We start from the raw sequence: 25,979 nt of genomic DNA, 5'->3' as shown, positions 1-25,979 counted from the left end.
GACCTTGCAGCCTCAGCTGGGGACTGGCGGGGACTCTGCCCAGCGCCAACCTCCATCACAAAGGTTGAAAGTAGTTAAACCTGAGAGAGTATTTGGCCAGAGCTGCCAGTCGGTATTTCTTTTAGGGCTTGGAGCTAACCTCTGACAAGTACTTGCAGGATGAGTTAACCAATACAAGATTCTCTGGGCAGGGGTACGGGCTGCCGGCTGGGCGAGTGACGATGAGCTCCATTGTCCTTTGACGTCCTCTTTGCAGTCCTGCTGGTGGGCACCAGTAGGGAACGGGGACACTGCTGAGCACATTCACTCAAAAGCCTTACCACCTCGTGCTGCAAAGGGCCTTCCGTGGAGCATCGACTGCTAACTCTGCTACAGCTGAAGCCCATTTATTCTTGTTCCCATTGGTCCCAAGCCATGCCCCCATTTCAGCTGAATTTTCTTACAGACAAGTATGGCATGCCATTCCCTCAGTCTTCCTTTCTGAGAGGGATTTCTCTTTTTTAATTTACTTTCATAAAAACGTGCTCATAGCAAATTTACATAATTTGAACTTCAGTAAGTTAAGATTTAAAAAAATAAAATATGTTCATTGTAAAAAAAAAAAATTGGAAATACAGAAGTCTAGAAAACAATCCCACCACCCAAAGTTGACAACTATTTATATTTTGATAGATTTCTTTTTAATTTTTCCTTTTATAACAGAAAGTATATGATTGTTAAATATCATATATTGCATATTAAATGACTATACTTAATCAGCTGTCTTTTTACTTAATATTTACTGAACATTTTCTCATATGCAAGATTATTATCTTAGTCGTATAGTATTTTATCTTATTGTTTTACTATAATTATTTTAAATAGACTATGTTTTAGACATTTAGATTTCTAACATTTGATCTTTTAAAGAACTTAAACTTACATCCTTCATTATGGAAACTTTGATAATTCCTAAGGCAGATGTTAGACATTTTAACCTTTTTAAGACTTTTGATAGCTGTTTCCAAATTGTTAAGATAGCCATGTAAGATTAATATTACTGAACTACCTTATAGGTAAGAAAGATGAAGTTCGAATTGTTACCCTTGCATCAGCAATGTTTAAGAATTTGTAATCACTAGTCATCTCTAAGCACTACTAATCACTTTACCTATTAAATTAACAAACTTTAATGAAAGATCACATTTTATTTTACATTTGCTGGATTACTTTTAAATTAAACATTTTTTATGTTTGTCCATCTCATGAACTTATTCATATCCTATACTTCTTTCTTTAAGTGTTCCTTTTATTTAGTCATATAAACTTTTTATATATTAAGAACTTTCACTTTTGTTTTTTACATATAATTCAAATATTTTTAGTTTGTTTACCTTCTAATTTTGATCAAAATAATTTTACTTTTGTACAAAAACGAGAATTTTAAATTTAAGTAGTTTCTGCCATTGGTGTCACGCTTGGAATCTCTAAGATTATATCTGCATTTCTTCTAACTTATTTTACTTTTAATATTTTAATCAAAACAGATGTTTCTATGTAGAATTTGAGGTAGGAATCCTAAATATGATTCCTCCCCCAAATTATTCATATTTCCTAAATAATCTATCTTTTCCCATTTGTTTGAAGTCACTTTTATCATGTAATAAAGTCTTATGTATAGAGTTTGTTTTTCTGGGCTGTCTTATTAATCAATATGTATATTCCTGTATCAGAATCAAAGTGGTTTTAATTATTGTAGCTTTTTACCATTTCTATATCTAATAGTATAATCCCACTGATTACGTTTAATCCAAGAACAAAATATTTCTCTTTATTTATTCGAGACTTCTCATATTGAAATTTTTATTATATGAAACCTTCAAAGCTTTTAAATTTATTCCTAGATGAAGTGTATGTGTGTATATATGCCTTTTCTACCTGGTAATAGCTACTAGATATGAAAATAGTTTTATGTTTTGAGTAGTTAGATTATAACTAGCTAAAGCTAATATCAGAAGTATATCCATAGCCTTTAACGCTTTTATTATTGAACAAAAATACTGAAAATTAATGAACCAAGCATTCAGCTCACAAAATCAAAGAATAGAACAAACCAATGGAAAGCAAGAGCAAGATATTTATATAAAAGCAGAAATGAGTTCATTACAATGTAGAAAAACTACTTTAATGAATAAATTTAAGGACTAGTCTTAGAAATAGGAAATGGGGAAACCTAACCTGGGCAATCAAAGAAAACATAAAATTTTGAAATGAGGTGCTAACCATTTATCTGGAGTTGATAAAAATGAGATTTTTGGGTTCAACTCTGATAATATATTTGGACATCTTAAAATAAATAGATTTTTTTCTAAGAAAATAGCAACTGCCAAAATTCGCTTAAAAAGAAATCGAAAAACCTGAAAAGTTTCATGGAAGAAACTGGAAAGACTGAGGAAATAGTTCCTGAAAATGTTCTGGATCCAGATAGTTTTGTGGGTAAGTTCATTAAACCCTTCAAAACATTATTCCAAGCTCTGCATTTTTAGCACAAAGGTCACTTATAGTATAAGTGAAATATTTCTTTTATGTTCTCTCTCATCTTTATGCATTCAGTTCTGTTAAGTTTTTAGAAAACTAGGGTTTGGCTTGGAAGGCATCTTTGATAGTTTCGGGGCTTCCCTTGACAAAAACCCAGCCAGATGGTCCTCTAGCCTCTTTATGAACACTTCTGAGGATGAGAGTCTTCTGTGTTATACTTGATCCCTTTGCTTGTTGAGGCATTGTTATCCTTCCTTATATGAGTCTAAATCTGCCTCCTGAGATTTTGGACCAATTCATCCCTGTTCTGTCTTCTAGAACTATGCAAAATATAGACTCTTTACATAAGAGCTCTTTATATATTTGAAGACAGAAATGTCCTCCTTTTGATGTGTTTTATTCCAGACTAAATATACTTACTTCTATCAGTTAGACTTTTGTCCTTCAGTAAACATATTTTGAGTACCTGCAAGGTGCCAGCTGGGCAATGAGCTTGTCATCACCTTACAGATCATGCACCTCTTCATCAGTACCCTGTTAACATGAGGCACCGGTGCCTGGAAGCATTCTGTCACTGGTGGTTAGACAGAATGGGACTGCCCTCTCCTTGTTCAGATACTATGTTCAGCTTAAGATTTAATAATGTTTAGGAGACTCTTACCCAGCTCCTTTTACACATGAGCTGCCACCCACTCTGATTTTGTCTAGTTGATGATTCAGAACCTTCAGGAAACTTGTTCTTTCCTAAGTTTCTTTTTATTTGGAACTTTGTTCTTCAGAATGTTGATTCTGTTAACCAACATGTTATACCCTCAGTATTGATGCTAACTTTAGTTCTCAAGTAAATAAAAATGTTAATGTAAAGGAAAAATATGGAGTTCTGGGACCTACCAGAGAGGACCATGTTATTAATTTAAAAATACTTATCAATCACTTGCTATGTGCCAAGCAGAGTGCTGAGAGTTGGTGAGCTAAATTATTGTTGTTCCTTCCACAGACAGTTACAGTCTAGTGTTATGAGACAGGTGAGAGTAATAGTGTATACAGATGAATTATAAACTGTGATGAAACCCACAGAAGGAAGAAATGCAAGGTGCCATGACAGCATAACAGCAGATTTAGTTTGGTAAATCAAGAAAGGTATCTCTGAAATGATACTTGAGCTGAGACATAAAGATTGACGAGGAGAGACATCACTCAACCATCCACTCAGTGAATGTAAATTTAGTAGCCATGATGGGCATGGAGAGAACTTCAAAATAGGTGTAATGTCTGGTTCCCCCTCTCGAATAACTCATAGTCTTGTAAGGAGTTGTGCCAAATATGTCTGGAATAAACAAATGCATAGCCTGTGTTACTGGTATAGATACTGTCATCTCAGATTATTGTGAGCCATTGTGATTTAAAATATTCTCATTTTTTCCAGTACAGTCATCCAAATAGCCTTAGAGTTCTAATATTTTGATGTTCAGACTTTTATAACACCAACTCCTTGTACCTGGAGGCTGCCTATAAATCTCTTGTTAGATAATATGTCCTGATTTTTTTTTTTTATGGAAAATATTGTCACTGTGCTTGCTGTAGGGCAGAAAGAAACATGTAAGTTGATGTAATGGTGATTAGTTGTCCCACATTTTCTGGGGCAGGCCTGATTTCAAATGGTCTGCACTATGATCAGATAAATGTCTGCTAGTTTTAAAAATGTGGTCACTTTAGACAGTAGTATAAGTGCTGAAACTTGGGAGGTCGGAGAGATCAGAGGGTACTAGATAACTGGGGAGGCTCTGTGTGTGTGGTGGAGGTTGTGGGGGGGTGAGGTGGGACTGTGAGTGGTCCTGGAGGTGTGGGCAGGGAGGGGAAGGGTGTAGCATCTCAGACTTGCTCCTTGCTTGGTTCCACTAGCCATGCACATTTCTAGGGTATCTATCTATTCACCTAGTGGTGTATGGTGAGGGTTTTTAAAAAAGACAAAATTAGGAGGAGAAATCTGAGATATGACACATCCTGTGGACAAATAGAAATAGAACTACAACGATCTCCTTTTGCAGCAGGGAAATAAGTGAAAATAGTTTGTACTGGCATTTGGTCCTGACTTTAGGATATTTTTTTCAGCTTTATAAGTAGATGCTACCTATTTAGAGATGGAGCTCTCTTCCCAGTACCCAATATGCAGGTATGTTTAGAAACTAGGTCTTCTTGTGGCTAGGAGACAGGAGCAAATGTGGCCTGAACCCCGAGTGGTGATAAAGGTCTTTGCTGTAGAGAGGGCCTGGGTGAGTCATATGGGTCAGTGTTCCCCTTGTTCCACCAGTCTTCCCTTCAGGTGACTCAGCTGAGCAGTCAGAGCTTTTTCACCTGTATCCATGGCTTGCACATCTGCTCTGGTGGCAGACCCTGCCAGGGGCAGCGAAATCAGTTCAAAAGAAGTCGAGGCCCAAGCAGCATTGGCTTTTCCCACTTCTCCCTGTCCAGCAAAAGGAAGAGAAACCACCAACCTTGTAAATAGGACCCTGGCCCTGGGCTCATCTATGAGGCTCATAAGACAGGATAAACATTGCTCTCATACATACATGAGTCCTCCCGCTGAAAATGAAGGGCTCTTGGGCCCCAGGCATGCTCATTCTTTCTGGGCTGCATACTGGCCTGGCTTTCTTTGGCTTCTGGAGCAAGAACCCCCTGACCTGCTCAGGCTGTGTCAGGCAACAGTGTCAGTGAAGCAGCTACTGTGGGAAGTTGTTGCTAGGAGGCAGGGGCTGTTTCTTTTTTGGCCTCACTGAGAAGGTGAGTGATGGCGGTAGAAGGAATTAAGTTTTTCTAGGATAAAATGGGCTCTCTAGGGTTGTAACAAATTTACAGACCCTTCCAGTACCCAACCTAGAGCTGACTCTTTTTAACCACACAAAACAAAGTATGAACCAGGCCATTTCTCAGGAGCTACCAGCGCCAATCTCAACAGCTTGTTCCAATGAAGGCACCATTTTCCCCTAGGAATTGCTTCTCCCTGCCACTTCCTGACACTTCCCATGGGACTGACATCCACCCACTCTTACCTCTTTCTTACCCCTCAGGCCCGGAGGTGACTGTAGTTGACTTGCTTAATTCGGTAAAGACCCTCCTACTTAGGGCAACCCTGGTGCCTGCCAGCACATCCACTCATTTTTAACAGCTCAGGCTGTACCTGGAATTCTCTGAGCTGGGTGGTCTGAGCAGTTATCCACACTGAGGCCAAGGCCGGACCCCACCAACAGGCTTCTCAACCCCGATTAGTAACATGACCTTTTATCTAACAGTGGCACTTATTTAATTTCTTATAGTTTTCTGTGACTAGAAAAGGAGAGCCAATGCCCTGGCTTTTTGCAGACTGCCTGTTTACGCTGCTCTTTTCATTAAGGATATTCTAGGAAGTGAGGAGAAGGGCTGGCGATTCAGGCTGTAAAGCTCCCAACGAAAAACTCTTGAGCTTCTGTTGTAGCAATCTGGGAAATGGACTGGTTTCGAATTACCTCTACCAGCCAGGGGTTGGTCAGGCAGAAGTAGGCTCCACTAACCCTGCACATGTGGCTTTGGGTCGTGAGGAGGCACCCCAGCCTTCTAGCCAATGACTGTAGCTACCATTTGTGGGGCTGGCCTCCACTCAGGATGAAGATGCTCTGTGCCAGCTCAGCTGGGCCCCAGCCCCCATGGATGCCTGAGGATCACATAGTTGAAAGAGACATTGGCAGGAGAGGGAAAGGAAAGTTTGAGTTTTATTTTTACTAAATAACTGGGCAGCTTTTCTCTCCATTTTTCCAGATGCTTCTTCAGAAAAGAAATTTCAATGGCTTAGACTGGGAAGTCTAAATCTGCTTTAAATGTCTGCTTTGCACCAGGACTCAAACCCCTTTGGCATTCCCCTGCCCCCAACACACCGCCAACAAACACTCTGAGAAGCACCATATGCCTAGGCTTGCTCACCAAAGGACCTTATTTGTGGGTGTCTGGCATTATATTCTTTCTTCTGTCCCCTGGGGCCCTGCCCTAAAATTCCTGAACAATAGCTTGTGTAAGAACTATACTGTGTGGAACTAAATTGGCAGGAGCAGTATATCAGGCAGAAGTGGCCAAGGAAAGCTGTTCTGCTGAGCCTGGAACTGTCTGTGGAGAGAGATTGGAGTAGAGGAGGGTGTCCCAGGGCTCCTCCTGGCTGTACTTGTACTGCCCTGGCCTGGAATTCTTCTGGGTTCACCTCTCCTTGAGCCCATCCCAGTGTAGGGTCCCTAAGCAGTGACATAAGGTCAGCTGAGCTACTGGGAACCATCTCTTGTCTAGTCCAACTTGAGTAGTTGGTTCTTACAAACCCAGTCCTCTCAGTCATGCCGGCCCAGCTCCCTTGGGGCAGAGCGCTATAGTGTGAGGTGACCTTGGATTCCTGCTCAGCTTGGGTCCTTGCTCATCTCCCAATAACACCCTGCTAAGCTCCTCCCCACCCTCCTCTGTGGTCCTACAGCACTAACTATGTGCTTTGGTGGATAGCATACTCCTGTCATCCAGCAGACTGGAGGCCACTTCAGCATAGAGAACCTGCTGTCTTCATCTTATTTCTTGGCCCAGAGAGATGGCCTGTGTGGCAGTAGTACAGTGGACAAGGACAAAGTGAGGAAATAGGCAAGGGTCAGGTGAACCATGGTAATTGGATTTTATTCTTAGTGCAATAAGAAGCCATTGGAAAATTTTTAAATAGAAAAGCAACTTTGGTCCAGTTTACAGTTTTTCAAACTTTTTTTTCCTTGATTTTAATACTTAAAGCTATTGTGCTAAGGACAGTGTAGTATTTGGCAAAGGGATAAACATACAGATCATTGAAACAGAATTCAGAAATAGATTCATATATATATGGCTCACTGATTTTTTATTATGTCAACTATATATAGCATAAAACTGACCATTTTGACCATGTTTAAGTAAACAGTTCAGTGATATTAAGTACATTCACATTGTGCAACTATCACCACCACACATTTCCCAAGCTGTTTTCATCCTACAAAACTGAAACTCTGTACCCATTAAACAGTAACTCCCCTTTACCCCTCTTTCCAGCCCCCGGTAACCACCATTCTACTTTCTGTTTCCATGAATTTACTACTCTAGATACCTCACATAAGTAGAATTATACAGTATTTATCCTTTTGTTACTGGCTCATATCACCCAGCATGATGTCGTCAAAGTTCATTCATGTTGTACAATGTGTCAGAATTTCCTTCCTATTTAAGGTTGAACAATATTCTATTGTATGTATATACCACATTTTCTTATCTATTCATATGTTGATAGACACTTGGGTTGCTTCCCCCTTTTGGCTTTTGTCAATAATGCTGCTATGAACATGGATGTACAAATACCTCTTTTAATCCCTGCTTTCAGTTCTTTGAAATATATACCCAGAAGTAGAATTGTTAGATCATATGGTAAGTCTTTGTTTAAGTTTTCAGGAAACATCATACTGTTTTCTACAGCAGCTGAACCATTTCACATTCTCTCCAACAGCGCACAGGGATTCCAGTTTCTCTACATCCTTGCCAACATTTGATATTTTCTGTTTTCTTTTTCATAATAAGCATCTTTAAAATTAGTTTTTATAAAAAGAAAATGAAAACTTATAAACCCATGAGGACAGATAGGAGAGAGACAGAAGCAGGTGAGCGATGTCAACAAATTGATGGACAATAGAAAGTGAATAGATGATTGGCTGAGTTGGGTTTTAGCTTTCAATGTTGTGCTATACCTGTGGTGAGGGGAATGGACAACAAGAAAAGTAAGCCTGCTTGTGCCAGAAAATGCTTGAAAAGGCTGAGGAATTGGAAATATCAAGTAATTTCGAAGCCTGGGTTGTGGAATGAAGCTGAAAACTGGAGGATTGGCAAAAAGTGTGTGTAATAGGAGCAGTTAGGCCCCAGGTCCCCTTCTGTAATAGAGGCAGATGGGCTCCAGATCCCCTTCCGTACTCCATGTGCCAGGCCACAAATCCTCCCCAACACCCAAAAGGATAGAAGGCTCTCTGTAGGGAGACTGAAACTGACCAGTTCTCAATTTTTGGACACAAGGCACAGCTGCAGGTAGGATCAAGGTGTTGTACTTGAAAGGGAGAGGGGCTAGGTGAAAGTCGGCATTTTGAAGTGAGACCCTTTATGGTCTTCCCTCACTCAGAGTCCTAAATGCTTGTAGACAGACTTAATTACTATGTTCCCACTCTCACCACCAAAGCAGGAAATTGGAAGATTCCTCTTTGTGGAATCTGATCATCTCAAGAGAGAAAATCACAGATACTGATAGCTGAAGGTTTTTACGCATTTGCTCTACTGGGAGGTCCAACAAGCTGACAAGACCTCACCTGTGTGTGTGGAACTTTTAATTTATTTACTCACATATATGAAAACCCAGTGAAGAATCATCAGATGTTCAAGGGAAGCCTTTGTTATGAAAGAGACAAAAAGAACCAAAAAAAAAAAAAGGAATAAAAAAGAACCAAGTAGAAACAGAAGACTACAGAGAACAGAAAAATTCAAAGAAATTTTATCTCACCTGAGAAATAAGATGTTGCTTCCACTAAATAAGAAGATTATTCAAAACAGTTTTGAAAAACTTAAAAAGGATTTTTTGAAGTTAATGATAGACAAAATAATAACTAACTTCAAAAGACTGGTTTGAGATAAAGTCGGGGAAATTTCCCAGAGAGAACAAAAAGATAGTGGTGGAAAAGAAGTGAGAAAAGAAATATAGAGAGTCAGTCTAGTGGAGCTAATATCCAACTCATAAGAGTTCCATGAAGAGAACATAGTGAAAAACAGTGGAGAAATAAATTGTCAAAGCACAAAAACTTTTCAAAATGGAAAGACATGCATTGCCAGTGAAAAGACTTATTTCCAAGGGTCCAACCCAATGAATGAACAAAGACCCACACCAAGGCAAATCATCATGAAATTTTAGAGTATCAGGAATAAAAAGAAGATTCTAAACGTTTGAAAGGAAAACACACACACACACACACACACACACACACACACACGCACGCACGCACAAATCAGAAGTGAAGGATCAGCATGGCGTTGTACCTCTTAGCAGCAACACTAGATGCCAGAAGCATTTTCTTAAATGCCATGAAGTAACGCCTTCAAAATTCTGAAGAAAGAAAAAGATTTTCCATCTATAATTTTGTTCTTAGACATACTGTAAGTTGGTTATAAAGAGAGAATATTGACACTTTCAGAAATGGCAGATTAAAATTTAACCTTCTATCTGTTCATTGTTAAGAAACCACTGGAGGAGGACATGTTCAACAAAAATGGTGGCATACACCAAGAAATTTCTAAGAGGATGGTGAAAGAAAGTTCCCGTGTCAAGCCTAGAAAGCATCAGTTTAGATTACAGGAAGATAATAGAATGTTCCAGGAGGGATATTTGATAAGTTTATTTGACCATTACTGAGAAGAATTTTATAGTTCTCTTGAGAAGTTGGGGTCCTTTAAAAAATTAAGCACACCAAAAATATGATAGTTATTAATTCCAGGAAAAATTTAAAATTCCAGAAATTTAATTGCAATACTATGTAGCTTTGACATAAAAACTGCGATGTAATTATTAGGGGGGTGGGTAGGAGAAAGGTTTATGTGGGGGATGGTGGTGAAGATTTGAAAGCTAAAAGCTCATATTCTATACAGAGAAGTTAAGAAATATGTCTCAAATTAAACAATAAAATAGTAGTTGTGTAAGACTGTTGTTTAGAAATATGGAAGAAAATACCAGAAAAAAATGGCTAAAGGAATTGAAGATGGTTGTTTCAAAGAAATAGAAATTTGGGGTGAGATGGATGGAACAGAGTCCTGCTTTTGTTGTTATTGTTGTTGTTAATGATTTATAGTACCAGTTGACATTTTGACCATGTACATGTATTGCCTTGGTGAGAATAAAAACAATTTAAGAAAACATACTTGATTGTGCTTTTCAACCTGGTGGGCAGTCAGACACCGACACTGCACAAGGAGGAACTTTTGACTCCTTTTCTGTTACGATTCTCTGTGTGTCTCAGCATTCCTTTGGGCACCTGGGGCCTGGGGAGATCATTCTGCCTTAAAGTAGCAAACTCACATGGCTGCTGTCTGTCCTGTGTGCCAGGTATTTCCCGACAGTGTCCCAGAGTCACTCAGGCAGTTTGAGGGGTCCTACTTCCAAAACCCCACCTGCTCACACCCTCTCCCTCACATCCTGCCTCCTGGGAGAGTCCAAGCAGAATGACTGCTTTGCACAGTGACATGTGTGCATGGAGCAGGTGCTGGATCACAGGGCAGCCTGGAGAGACCAAAAATCAGAAATTAAGCCACACGGGCCAAATCAAGATGTTCTCGGGTTGTTGAGACCTTCGGGTCACTTTTGCCCACCTCTGCTTTTAAACAGAATTACCTCATATTCTCAGAGAGTCCTCATAGGCCAGGACCTTCCCAGTACAATCTGTGACCAGTTTCAGAGTCTTGTGGTATCTGGGCTCTGCCGTTTGAGGAGACAGGAGGTATTGCCAAATGGTCTGTGTGTTGTTTGAGGCGGAGCCCTCTGTTCTTTCCCTTCTGCTAGTGAGGTATGTCTCTTTCTCTCTCCAAATCCAACTGTGACTGACTAGGAACTCCAGACTTACTCCCTAAGATTTATTTCCTTCCTGAAACTCACCCATGCCCTTGAAATTCCAGGGCTGCATTAGTCAGTGAGGCAGAAATCAAGAGGATGGTCTCTGTCTCAAAGGTGCGCATGATGTTACAGGAGTGGAATGACAGTACAGTCAAAACTACAGACTGGATATTTGTTTTAAAATGTGCTTTACAATGTTACATAAAAACAATGATCATTTTTCTTATGGAGTTTACTCTTTAAGTAAAAATAATAAGCCAGTTCAGCCAAGGTAGAGGTTGTTCTCAAACTGTTAGGTTTTTATCGAAGAGCGTGATGCCTTGAAGTTGTCTATAAGAATGTAAGTTGTGTAAGATGAGGCCTAGCAAGCCCAGAAGTTCATAAGTACTCATATTTCTTGGGGAACAAACAGTTTCATGCTGTTAACAAACCTGGTTGCTGAATGGATTCCAGGGTACCTTATTATAAAGCGTTATTGATTTTGAAGACAAGAGGATCTAACCTTTAGAGTTTATTAATGTGCTATTGTACATGTGCTGTGTCATTCAATCATAAATTTTTCCATGGAAGTGGGTACTGGTTTCATCCCATCTTACAGTTGTGTAAACTGAGGGCCAGATAAATTAAGTAACTTGCCCAAGGTCAGGCAACTGGTGGTTGTTGCAGCCAGCATCTACACACAAGTCTGTCTTGATCCCAGAGGCCATATACCTTCCTGAATTAGTAAGGACTCTTTTCTGCATGTGACAGAAATTAACTCCATCTGGGTTAAGCCAAGGAGATGTATTATTTCCTCATGTGACTGAGTGGATCTGGAGCCCACCACAGCTCTGTCAGGCAGTGCCTCTATCTCTCTTCTTCTTCACTGTGTATGTGACATCTTATTTTGCAAATGGCTTCCTCTTCTTGAGTGGGGGCAAGAAAATAGGGGGCAAAGATGAGAGAAGATGGCTGCAGAGAGTTTCAGGCTTACATCTTTCCAGCTTGGGATCCCTGTGAAAAGAGACAATTTTGTCTCCCTTTATTCTTATTTAAAATTATAGTGAAGAGCTCTGATTGGTAGGCTTGGTTCATATGCCCATTTTTGGAGACCCAAGCACTTTGGCCAGGAGGCAGTTGACTGCTCGCATCCCTACCAGACGCTCACTGCGGTATATAGATAGAAAGGGGGCTATTCCTCAAAGGAGGGGTTATGGAGATGAAGAACCCTGGGGAAGGTGGGCAGGAGATCCTGAGCAAAGTAAACAAACAAACAAACAAACAAAAAACAAGCCACAGCACTAATTTGTTAAACCTCTACAATGCCATTCGCCTCTTCTTAATATTTTAATATACTTGAGAGTGTATCTTAACTTGGTAGTGAAATGAGAGAGTAAGCTCCAGGGCCAGCCTCACCAACAGATGTGTCCTTGAGAGGGAGTAAGCCAGAACCCCAGGACTTTGTGTGGAGAGGTTCCCAGTAAGGCTGGGATCCCACAGCCATCCCAGAGGAACTGGGAGTTCAAACAGAAGGACACTTGTTTTTATATGAAAACTATGAATTGGGGAGAACTAAGAAAACATCGATATGAGAGGTTCACTATTAAACAATTAGAATTCTGTTTCTTTATTGGACTGCTTCAAAGGCTTGTAGGTGCTTGCATTATTAAAAGGGAATCAAAAAGTTGCATGCATGGTTAAGCTCGATTTAGCTAAAAGGAAATAGATGTTTTTTTTTTCGAAAGATTCAAAAGATGAGGTGCAACCCAAGTCTGCCAAGCTACAACCTGCCTCGTGTTATTAATGGGAGAAATCAGAAGTTCTCAGATTTGCAGATGCCGGGGTGTGGCGATGTCTGTGTCTTGGGCTATAGGAAAAGAAAACTTGCCCTAGAAAATAAGAGCGGCTGATCACAAAGAGAGACTTTCATCATCTGTCCCCAAAGACCCACGTGGCATTTGCTGGACCATTTTGAGGAATGATTCTCTACATCTGATTTTATTTTTCATGGAACCACTTTTGCCCTCACTGTTTCACAACTTGGACCAGCGACAGGGAGCATCCAGCAGTTTAAGCCTCTCACTAATTGCTGTTTTTAGCTGGTATGATCTCTTCCTGATGGATTCTGTGGGTTCACTTAAGGCTTTTGACGGTTGGCAACGGGATTATTCAAAGCCTTAATTAAGTTCCTGCCTGTCCAATAGGCCATGTGCCAGTTGCTGACACAGACATAGACACAGGCCCCTAAGCTTGGTCATGCCATGCCCATGGTTCACCCTTCACTCTTCACTCTCATACTATATCCATGATGTAAGTTTAATAGGCATTTTTTTGTGGTCTAATTTGGGGTGTTAATGTTTTAATTCTTCTTTCTGTGCTCCCATGTCCATTTGTTATTTGGGTGAACTTATACTTGGAGATGGAGCAGAGGATTCTTTGTCAACTAATTCCTCAGCACCATTGGTTTATTTCCTGTTATTTTTCAGTTTTCAAATCACCGCCCTATTCTAGTCATTTGTCATGGAAGAAGCTGCCTTGAAACAGGGGTGAGAGTTCAGAGCAATGTGCTACAGGCAGGCAGGGAGGCAGTTATAAGCATGTAGACAGTCATGTTGCAGGATCAGCTTTGTCCAGTTTGGGGGAGATGGCTAACAGGTTTCCTTAATGTCCCATCCTCCAGGCTCAGCCTTTCCCAGCATCGATTCAGTCACTCAACAAGATTCAAATAAATACTTATTGACAACCCCTTCACTCTATTGTGCCTGGCGCTAAGGATTTTCAGCTCACTGCTGACATTTACTTTGTGTATCTTCCCAACTCCCCAGTGTCCTGCTGTGCGGCCTCAGCTCAGTCCTGCTTTCTCTCCTTTTGGTCTCCCTCCATCCCTGATGTGAACAGAGCCTCAGTTGCAGCCCCTGCCTAGATATGCACTGTAGCTGTGTGGGCTTGCAGTGAGCATTACAGGGACAGGCCTACCGAGGAACAAAAGACATGTTGTAGGAGATCATCAAAAACAGCAAAACTACCCCCTTTCTACCGTTCACTGAGCTAAGAAGAGGGCAGATGTGTTGCTCTGAGTCTTACAGGGGTTATGGAGATGGAGAACCCTGGGCTCAGGCTCCAGCAGCCTAACCTAGGCAACTTAGATTGACTGAAAGCCCTTCATACAAGAGACTTAGTGCCCTTAAGAATGTTTCACTTTTAGTCATTAAGTAAATCTCAAGACAGCACCAGGTTCTGAATAACTGTCCCTCAAGTATGACAGGTAGATGGAATGCAGCAGGGAGCAGCTGCCTGCCTGCCTCCCAGCTTTCTCTTCACCAACACATGCAGAACGAGCCCCCATTCCTTTTAGAGGCCCTTTGAGGCCATAAAGGTTTTTGAGGACATTTTATAGCGCTGGAGCACAGTTTTACTATTTTAAATTATTATAGGGGTTATGGTTACTATATATTTATTTTTATGACAAGTTGTCGGTTATGCCCTTGATTTATTTGAACCCGGGCTTTTGTTCAAGAACACAACCTCCAATTAAACGTGGTTACTGTGGCAAAAACATGATTGTCTTTAGAATGACCCTCTTTGCGGCTGTTTCCAAAAACTCATTATGGTGAAAAGTGAGGGCTGCCTATTCACGTTCATGAGCATTTCTCCTTGTGGTCACTTGGTTTTCCCATATGGAGGATTAGAGGGGACTAAGGCTGTGGGCTGGACCTGGAGGAGACTGGAGGCAGAGGAAAGATGCTTCCTGTGGAAGCTAAATGGGTCACTGTTTAGAACCATATTACTTCAGAGATGAGAGGGACCTTAGATATCAAGAGCTGTTTTCTCTTCAATGAAAAGAAGAATGACAACTTGAAGAGTCCAGGAAGTCACACCAGACCCAGGACTCAGGCCCCGGCTCTCACACTGTCCTTTCTGTACCCCACCGACTTTCTCAGGGTGTCCTGGGCACGTGCATAGCACCAATCCTGTCTATCTTAGACTCTTGGGTATTTCATCTGTAACAGAAATACAGACTAGGTCGCTTAAACAACAGAAATTTATTTCTCACAGTTCTGAAGTCTGGGAAGTCCAAAATCAAGGCACTAGTAGATTCGAGGTCTGATAAGGTCCCACTTTCTGGTTCATAGATGGCTGTCTTCTCACTGTGTTCTCACACAGCGAAGGGGTGAGGGAGCTCTCTAGGTTCCCTTTCACAAGGGCACTAATCCCATTCATGAAGGCTCTACTTTGATGTCCTAATCACCTCCTGAAGGTCTCATCCTAATACCTCCTAATAACCATCACACTGGGTTTCAACATATGAATTTGGGAAGAACACAAACATTCAGTCTATAGTACTGTCCGGTCACTCTAAGAAAATAGCCCAATACTTGCTTATGGCACAGCCATGTCTTTTGTGAGCCTTTTGACTTTTTCTCAAAGTGGAGAATAGATAGTGCTTTAACCTAGAAAAGATTTAAGGTGTATTAGAGATAGACAATTATCAATGCTTTGGGTTCTATGGTATTTGTCTTGCCAAAAACATGAGTTTATAATGAAGCACAGAGAGACAGCCACTCAACTTGGAGACCAATATTGTGGTCCCAGATTTGCCCTTTAATCTGCCATGTGAGATCACTGGCAAATCACCAACTTCTCCAGGCCTCTTTCCTCAGCTCTCTGGGCTTAATAATGATTGGCTTTGTGTACTGTCACAGATGCTGTTGGTGCCCTACCCAGAACCCCTTCACCAGGGGGGTACACCTATTCTCAGCTGCTGTATTGGCTAAAGGTTCATGGACAGGGTTCCCTGAATCCCTATTTCAGGTTCTGCTTCTGGAGAGGCCAACCTGAGACACCTCCTGTTATGGTGCGAACGATTCTGAGACCCACGGAGCCAATTGAGATTAATTATGAGCCTTTATTAGCCAGCCGGTGACTGACTCTACCACACAGGGTTAGAGGAGATCAGCCCAGAGCTTTCAGAGGAGGCACCTTGATAAAGCTTAAAAGACCATATCTTGGTGGTCTCCTGAACAAGCAAGCAGATTACAGAAGTGGAAGTTGGCCGTTAGCATATCTTTACCCAGAACAACACCCTTAATTAACAAGTAAATGGATTACAGAAGCAGACATTCGCCATCTTCATATCCTATACAATACACTTCCTAAACCACACACAAGCAAGTAGGACAACTTCTGGTATCTAAAGATATTTCTTCCCTGTAGCTGACTTAGCTAGTTGGCTCACTTGAAAATATTCCACCCTTAACACTCCCTAAAAGTGTTGGCCCTCTAAAAACTAAAGTATCAATGGGTTTTTAATATGATCTTGGACCATGCTATAAAAATCCCAGCTGTGGCTTTTTGGCTGAAGGCCTATGATGAAGGCAGATAAGGTACCCAGGGAGGGCAGGGCTGTTGTTATGCATCCCAAGGATGTGAACCCAGGTTTCTCTTCCTTCCCCGCCCAGGAGCCCAGGATAGTGAGCAGGCAGTAAAAATGGGTTTACTTGAAGTCGAATAAATTTTAGGTAATGTTAAGTAGTGGTTGAACAAGTTTTTCCCATATTGGGAGGATAAGAACTCGAGCTGCAAATCATTCAGACCTTGGAACAGCAAGGTCACAGGAATTCCTGCCTTTGCTTCAGATGCAAGGTATACGAAAGTCTAATTGCAAACTGCAACTTTCTGAGTGGAGTCAGTTTAAACTTATTTAAAAATCTCTGGATATTTATTTTAATAGGACACTTCGGAGGTAAATTTGGAGTGTGTGTGCGTGCACATGCGTGTGTGTGTGTGTATGTGTGTGTGTGTGTGTGTGTGTAGAAAAACGAGAGGAAAATTGAAAGAGAAAGAGGGACTTGTGTCCCTGAGGTCTGGAACACTTGCAGTGTCCCAAGTTAATCATTGATGCCTCAGGGTGTGATGGCCACCAGAGTTGGTACTGCTGCAGGGGGCCAGAGTACTTGCTAATGGAATGCTAAGGATGCCTTTGTGCAGTTAATGATTTATCTGTGCCTGGTTACAGTGCTCTGCACTCCCTTTCTCTGAAGCTCACAGAAGCTTGCATGATCATCTTCTGGAAGTTAGGTTGGCCCTGCCTAACCGAGAGAAAATAATGATGATTTACAAATTCACTATATTTCCAGATACCCCAGGGGTTTCCTTCTGTAGGAAAGAGTTTCTTTCTTTAGTTGTTTCCTGAAAATATGCTTTAACAGAAAAGAATCATGCTTTAACAGAGTAATTGTAATCTGGCTTTCCTTTGCATGAACTTTTGTGCCAAGATAGTGCCACAAGATGACATGATTTTATATCGGTACACAACATCTGTCACCTTCAGACATGCATGATATTGATTTGTGTAGCGTTTTATTTCCATTGCTAAAGTACCTTGAAAGCCTCCACAAGTTAATGAATGTTTGTGCCATACATTCATTATGTAGACACACTAATATAAAAAGAACACATTTTCATTTAAATTGTTTTTCTATTTTACAAAACTCAGGTGTATTATTTGCAGAACTATCAGAAAATAATAGGAAAAGAGAGACCCAGAGACAACCACTGTTACTACTTTCTTATTTTAATAGCTGTGAGACCTTATCTCACCACTAATGTGGTCCCCGTCAACCTAAGATGGGACACATGTTTTTTGACGAAGCTGCAATGACTTCAGATATTGTCTGCTTCTGGGGGAAGTGACTTCAGAATCTAAGCATTCCCTCACAGGTACTAAATCTCTGTCATAAGTATAGTTTAGATTTTGATAAGGATTAATTTTCGGAAATTATAAATGGTTAATATTGATTTGGAGGGGTTGTTTCTTTTTCATTGAGATCCGACTACGGATTAGTGAGGATGGGAGGCAAGTCTTGTGAGATTTATTAACTGACACAGAAGAGGTGACTGAGAATGATCAAAGGGGATTGTTTACTTTGAGGATTTTCCCTGTGATTCTAGGCTTCCTTTCCTAGGAAGATATCTGCATCCTGGCTACTGAGAAACAGTTTCTAAGGATGAGGTAGGGGCTGGACACCTGGGAAGGGAAGTGAGCACAGCCTAAGGATGATGGCTTAGTTTGGCACAGTTCTTTCTTTCTTAGCTGTTTATGGAATTAACTATGTTAGGATGCACAGGTGTGCATACATATGGCACTTCCACTCCCCCTTTCTCCCACATGCTGATATAGCATCCTCTGTGACCTTACTGGGGCGGGGGTGGGGGGGGAGCAGTTGAGAGAAGGATTATTGCTATAGGTCATTGAAGGCTTTCATTGTGAATGCAATTTGGGATCGTCCAGCGAATTTTGGTTTTGCTTCATCTGTGTCCATTCTCTCTTGTTATGGAATGTATACATGGATAAAAGCTATTGCTACCACTGTTTTATAATGCAAACAACTTCTTTCTCAAGAGGTTCCTGTGACATCTTCTGTTCATTTCCAGTGCTAAAGTCTCCAGTTCTGGGTCCCAGGCTGTGTATTGATGGACCAGTCTGAGCCCTGCTCCTCCAAAGACAAGTTCATTCTGAAGGTCCTGTTGAGTTTCAGGAGTTTGAGGGCCCTTGGGGAACTTTTTCTTTGAAACTCGAAGTGTTTGCTTTTTTTGGAATTTCTCTCTCTGCATTTCCTCTTTTGGGAAACATCTTCTCTCTGAGCAAGTCGCTATGAAGCTCAGATACATCAATTACTTAGAAAAGTGTTTAACACCTAGCACTCAGCAGAGGTTAGCTACTTACTATTATTAGAGAAAGAGCAGTCTAGAGCAACATTGCCCAACGGAAACACCAAACAAGGCACATAGTTGTAATTTTCTAGTAGCCACATTAAAAAAGTAAAAAGAAACAGGTGAAATTAATTTTAACAATATACTTTATTTAACCCAACGTGTCAAAAATACTATCTTTTCAATACGTAATCAATATTATTAAATTATTGAGAAATTTTACATTCTTTTTTCATGCTATTTTCAAAATCCATTTTATAATTTACACGTACGGTGCCACTCAGGATAAGCCAAATTTCAAGTGCTCCTCCACCACGTGTGGCTAGTGGCTGCCATACTGGACAGCTCAGGTCTAGAACCTTCCCACTCCAGGTGAGTTCTGGGAACCAGCAGCATCAGCATCATATGAGAGCTTGTCCAAACTACAGAATCTCAGGCCCAACCCCAGACCTACAGAAGTAGAATGGACGTTTTAACAAGATATTCATTTGCATGTTAGAGGAGGAAACACTGGTCTGGAATCCCCATGCTCATGTCCACACCCTGGGGTTCTGATTTACCTGGCCCAAGGTATGGCCTAGGCACTCGTGTTTTTTAAAGCTCCCCCAGGTGATTCTAATATGCAACTAGGCTTAGAGTCATTTGTGTAGTGGGCTCAAGAGCCAGGATGCCTGACTCTGCCATATTCTACCTTCAAGACCTCAGGAAATCTACCCAAACTCTCTGTGCCTCAATTTTCTCATCTCAGAAATGGAGATGAAAGTAGCATCTGCTTCAAGGGTTGTTATGAGGATTAAATGAGTTAACATATGTAAAACACTCAGAACAGTACCTAGCACATGGGAGATACTCCTTAAATATAAGCTCTCACCCTTTCTTCTTTTCCTTGAAGGTCCGGGGATACCCAGAGCCCCAAGTGATGTGGCACAGAAATGGGCAACCCATCACCAGTGGAGGCCGCTTCCGGCTGGATTGTGGTATCCGAGGGAGTTTCAGCCTTGTGATTCATTCTGTCCATGAGGAAGACAAAGGAAAGTATACCTGCGAAGCCACCAATGGTAGTGGTGCCCGCCAGGTGACAGTGGAGTTGACAGTAGAAGGTGAGTCCCAGGAGGCCAGAGCCTTGGTGGGAGGCTCTGGCCTGCAGCTCCTGCTCCAGCTCCTGCTCCAGCTCCTGCTCTTTTGGGAGAGGAACTCACAGGAGAAAGTACACCTATTCCTAAACTCAGGACCTTTTACTCTGATGGGGGAATGTGGTCCCTGCAAACAAGGGAAGCATCCCAGGAGACAGTGTTTGTCAAACCACACATCACCTCACTTTCCTGCTCCATTCTTCTTATGGCTTCCCTTCACACTGAGGCAGAGACCAGACTCCATACGAAGCCTTGCCCAGTCCGGCCCTGCCTGGCTCTCCAGACCGTCTCCTACCACCCTTTGCCTGCTCACTCCACTGTGGTCACACTGGCTCTGCTCTTCCCAGAGTAAGGCCTCGGGGCCTTCACACTGCTGTTCCAATCTAAAGGAAGAGCTCTTTCCACAGCCCTTCACCTGACGCAGACCCTCACTTGCTTCAGGTCTCTGCTCAAATGCCCCCTCCTTAGAGAACCCTTTCTGACCACCTCATCCCCAGGACTCTCCATCTTCTCACTCCACCCGAATTTTTTCCTCTAGGATTCATCACTGCCTTACATCCTATTTTCTCCTCCGTCCCTCACCACTAAATGGAAGCTCTAGGAGGAGAGGGACTTAATCCTGTTTACTGCTGTATCTCCAGCATCTAGAAAACCTCTTGGCTTAGGATAGATGCTGAAATATTTAGAGAATGAATGAACAGTATTTATTATCATTATAAAGTAATACATGCTCATTACAAAAAAAATTTTCGTAAAACTCAAGAATATATAGGATAGAAACACTAATTAGTTGTCTTTTTTCTCCTTTGTACTTAAAAAGAATTCTATTAATTTTATTAACTTTAACTTCTAGGAAGAACATTTGACCATAAGTAGAACTCTCTTTTGCTGCGAGCATATCCCCCACATGCTGAAGCTGCTTCACTGGTGAAGATATTCCCAGTTCAGGCTACTGGTTGATGATTAAAGGCCTGATGTCTGAAAAAACATCATTTTTTCAGACCCTCGGAAGGATGACAAGGTTCCCTCAAACCTTCTAGGCCTGTCTAATGGCTTAGAAATCAGAGGGTCAGACTCTCTTTCACCTCTCTCAGAAGATAGTCCTCCCAACCTGGTTTTCAGGGGACACTATGTGAGGATTAATGCAGCCAGGGAAGGCTGCAGAAGGGTGTGAGGTGTATTTGGGCCAGTGTTTGCCCTCTTTCCTTACATCAAGGAAGGACAGACGGGCTGTTTCACAGAACAGAATATGCATAATTTGGATAGTTTCCTTAAATTCTTCAAAACTGAGTGACTTGTTCCTTTTAATAATCTTCAAGTGCCTGTGGGCTGGGGCATTCCAGATGGAAAGTGGCCCCTGATTAGAGTCTCTGAATGTCCCTTATCTAGGCCAATTATACACTTTTCAATGCCCAAATTTTAAGCTAAGGCCCACAAATAAAAATTACTTTAGTATTAGTCGGTTTGGGCTGCCATAATAGACTGTGTGGCTTAAGTAACAGAAATTTATTCTTTCACAGTTCTGGAGCCTGGAAGCCCAAGATCAAGGTCCAGCAGTGTTTGGTTTCTGTTGAAGGCTCTCTTGGCTTGCAGATAACCACCTTCTTGCTGTGTCCTTACATGGTGGAGAGAGAGAGAAGTGTCTCTTCCTCTTCTTTTAAGGGCACCAACCCTATTGGATTAGGACTTCACCCTTATGACATCACTGAACCTTTATCACTTCCTCACAGGCCCTGTCTTCATATACAGTCATACTGGAGTTTAGGGCTTCAACATATGTATTTGAGTGGGGACACTACAATTCGGTCTATAACACCCCTTTTCTGATTTTCTGTTTGGAGCTAGGGAAACAGGGAATTATGAGTCAGAGGGCCAAGGTTCTGATCTTGACTTTTATTAATCAGATGTATGACTTGAAACTTCTAGACCTCTGATTCTGCAGAATAAAAGGTTTGAATTCAGAGGTCTCTACAGCCTGAGCCAGCTCTGGGAGTATAGGGAGGCATGTAAACCCAGGTAATATGAAACCCTTTTTTCAAGTCCTGTCATTGAGGAAGTTAAATCTAATGTCTTAACTAAGCAGAAAAAATTTTACTATGTCATGGTACTCAGGGCAGGGGGCAGGAAACAATGAGAGAAGGCTGAGGATCTCAACCCTGACCTATCCCCTTTGGTTTTAATTTGGGGAGACTCAGGCCCAGGCCATTTAAGATATTGTGTGTCTTCTAACCCTAGGGGATAGAATGGCCTAAAGGCTGTAGCCTATTTAAATGTGAATGGCCCTGTCTATATTCTGATCCTGCATCAAAAGCCAGTTTTAGCCAATGTGTGGTTTGGGGCCACCTCATAGACCATTGGCCTGGAAGGATGCACTCTGGTCTCTTCTACTATAAATAAGTTGTTGACTGTGCCAGGCTGGCCCAAACTCTTACAAAGGGAATCTAGCAGCCCACCTGCCTTCCCTCCAACTCTCTGTGCTATACTTCTTACTTGGAAAGAGCAGAGGTCCTGGAATTAAGAGAGTAATTCATATGTAGAACATTTTGAGCCTCTAGTGGTCAAGTTTAGAAGGTGGTGTTGTCAGATGGTCTTAGATTTTAACTCCACTAATTTCTAACTGGGGAAATTAACCTTTCAGAGTCTTATTTCCTTTTCTGTAAGCTGGAGCTAATGGCTGCCCTTTGGGTTGTGTAAGGATCAGTGCAGCACTGGCAAAGAGTAGGCACCAGTAAGTGGCAGCCTTGTAATATTTGAACTGCTGTATTAACATCCAGTGGGAAATCCTTGCATGGAGAGTAGAGGAAAAGCTTCCTCATCTGATTTCCAGTTTGTAACCAGGGCCACAAAACATGCACTATCCGCCACGAGGACAGTGCCTTAATGACAAGACCACTCATGACCTTATGCAATGTGATGCAGACCTAGTCTGAGACCTGGACAGGCTCCCTGAAGCCAGCCCTGACACTCACCTACATCCAGAGGGCTGGTCACAGAGGCCTGGTGCTTAGCAAGAAAAAGACATAGTGCCTACCCTCTGGGAGCTTTCTCTCTAATGGAGGGGTGAGTGGTGCTGGGCAGTCACATCCGCACAGTGAATCTAGGGCGCGGGGTGGAATGAAGAGTGGTGCTCCCTTCTGTTCCCTTCCCCAGTTAGTCACCAAATCCTGCCATGCCATCTCCCACACAGTTCTCATTTGTCCCCACTGCCACCACCCTGGTCCCAGCTGCCCTCAGTAGTACAGTTTCTGCTCTCTACACCCCCCATGAAACCACTGTCCTATAATCTAAGGCTCCCGACAATTTGAGAGAGAGAAAAGGTCAGGTGGCAATCCACCTAGAATGTGGCAGCAGAAGGGAGAATGACCCCAGGCCATGGGATTTAAGAGAGAAGAGTGGCCCTAATAACCTCTAAATATACTGATGCCATGGGCACCATCATTCTTGGGTGATTTTGAATTCATATGAAATGCTTCCATGTCATCTTTATTGCTACTACCTTTTTTCAGGGACAGATTTCTCGGATCGCTTTTATTTTCACATTGGATTGATGACATCATATTTTGAGCCCATGTCTGTTTACATTGGTTTTAAATTGTTATATTCCTTAATAATGTCTGTTGTGATTCTCCTTTTTTCTCATATTTCTTTTGTACTATCTTTTTTATGTAAATTTTCTACCTTCTTAAAGACTTGTAACTATATTTCCCATTTATATTCTTTATAAACTTTTTGTAGTCTATAGCACTCCCTGATGACTCTCCTTTTTTTAGGGGCATATGCCTATTCTTTTTAATCCAGTCAGAATCTTGAAATGTTCTGAGTATTTTGTTCTTTTCTGTCTCATCAAAGTTAACAATATAAATGTAGTAGAGATGAAAATTATTCTTTTCACCCCACTAGTCTCTTTGCTGAAAAATAGCTGTGTGTCAAAACTGCCTTAGCAGGAGCCTCACTTATTTCCTAGATGGACAAGCTAGATGACAAATTATTTGGTCTCATTTTGTTCTTGAAGAGTGACTCCTGAATCTCCTTCACTTTGACTCCGTTTCTGTTTTTTTTTTTTTTTTTCACCTTCCACTTTGCTTTTGTCTGTTTTTCCCCCAAAATATACACCATAGCCCTTGCTGGCCCTGCTTTGATTTCTACCATTGATGCTACCATCTCTTCTTCCTCCATCCCCTTCTCCCATCTCCACCCCTGGCCCTTTCTTGATAGCTCATAGTTTTAGTCTCTTCTTCATTCATCAGATTTAGCTAAGAACAACAAGACTTGGTGATTGCCCTTAAGAGACTGATTTTCTTGACCTCATATTTCATTATTATACTGCAATTAAAATTGAACATCAAGATGTATTTGCAAGGTGCTGACTTTGCGTGGTACTATGTGAGATCCTTTCGTCACATCCTTTCTGTAAGAACCTGGTTGTTCAGATAAGACCTAGACATTCAAAGACAAGAAAAAACACAACTCCAATCAATCAGGCAGCACGGGTTTGTTTGCCAAGTGATTGGCTCATCATCTCTATAACTTCAGTGGGGAAAAAGACCTCTGGAGGCTGAAATGGTCTGTAATGTCTTCTTGGACGAGAAGGGACTTGGCTAGTCCTAGAAGAGTGAGTCCAATTTTGATGGTAAATTGTGATTTGGATGATGGGGATGGGAGGAAAGTGGAGAAACTCAGGGCCTGGTGTGGAGGGTGGGTGAGTAGACAGGTAGAAGCAGAGAAGAGTGGAAAATAAAGCTGAAGGACAGAACGAGAGGAGACTATAGAAGGTCTGGAGCATGAGACCAGGCAGTTTCGAGTCCTATCCATTGCAGGGTATCAGTGGACTGAATTCTGCCCATTAATGGTTGTTTCCCATTTTCATCCTGCTTGTAGCTCTCCAAATGAACTGCTCTCCTTAGCTATAGCCAGAGGGGCATGCTGTGTCATTCCTTTGGCCTCATAAAAAAAATTTTAAATTACCTTGATTTTTCTGAGTGCCTGGATTTATTACAGGTATTCTGATCACAGCTTTTTATGTGCTCCACTAGTCTTTGATACACTTTCATTTTGCATGTTCCCCAACAAAAATGGGTTGCTTATTAGTACAATGAATTTCTCCAGAACCATGTTTAAAATACCTTCCCATGTGCTACCCTTGCCCATTGCATGGCTTCTGATCAGACACCTGTACAGCAGATGGCAGCTAGACCACATCAGGCCTCTGGAGAGGGGCGAGGAAGGCTCAAACTGGATGTTAATTTTTCTTTGTTTTCTTCTGATAAAATGATGCAAAATCAGTCCTTATAACTTAGTACTAAATATTTTCTATTTGGCTTAGTGTGTTTGGGGAATCATAATGGAAAGTGGCTCTAGGAAAGTGAACTGGGACGCCTAGAATCTTGGCCTCTAAAAGAAGTTTTTCTCTCTGCAGAGTAGCTTAATTTCTCTTTAGGGTACTTACTCAAGACAATTGAGAGATCACTGGCCACAATTTATTGAACTATACCCCTTCCAAAACAAAACTTTGTTACTATTCCTTTGAACTCATTGGTTAGGGTATATGATTACTTTATTCATGAATGACCCCAAAATCAATGGGTACATTCCAGCAAGAGTAGACTACAACAGTAAACTCCAAAGCTCCCTGACTGAACAGAGACTGTAGAATGAATAGTTTTTATAGAACAAGACCCCATTTATATATTGACAGGCAGCCCCTGGGAGGGGCCTATTTACACTTATGGTTAGAACTGTAGTAGCTCCATGAAGACAGAGCTGAAACCTTGACAGGTGACGACCCACATCTCCTTGGGAAGGAAGGCAGCCAGGCCACCTGAGTCATCCTTAAGTTCTCCCTTCCCTTCCCTTCTCTTCCCTTCCCTTCTCTTCCCTTCCCTTCCCTTCCCTTTTCCCTTCCCCTCCCCCTCCCCTCCCCTTCCCCTTCCTTCCTTCCTTCCTTCCTTCCTTCCTTCCTTCCTTCCTTCCTTCCTTCCTTTCTT

The 25,979-nt window shown here is 41.6% G+C and overlaps 1 protein-coding gene across 6 annotated transcripts in view; it reads left to right on the top strand.

Moving 5' to 3' along the window:
- Positions 1-25,979, top strand: part of MYLK (myosin light chain kinase) — a 236,631-nt gene that overhangs the window by 96,003 nt on the left and 114,649 nt on the right. For all 6 annotated transcript variants that reach the window (XM_025052116.1, XM_015595959.2, XM_025052108.1 and 3 more), the window contains one exon: positions 19,755-19,962. In XM_025052116.1, the coding sequence (XP_024907884.1) occupies positions 19,755-19,962 (208 nt within the window). The remainder of the gene's footprint in view (positions 1-19,754; positions 19,963-25,979) is intronic.

Source organism: Pteropus alecto, unplaced genomic scaffold (assembly GCF_000325575.1).
Source record: "Pteropus alecto unplaced genomic scaffold, ASM32557v1 scaffold251, whole genome shotgun sequence".
NCBI lineage: Eukaryota > Metazoa > Chordata > Mammalia > Chiroptera > Pteropodidae > Pteropus > Pteropus alecto.
The sequence above is the reverse complement of the archived record's forward strand: the minus strand, read 5'-3'. Positions and strand labels throughout refer to the sequence as shown.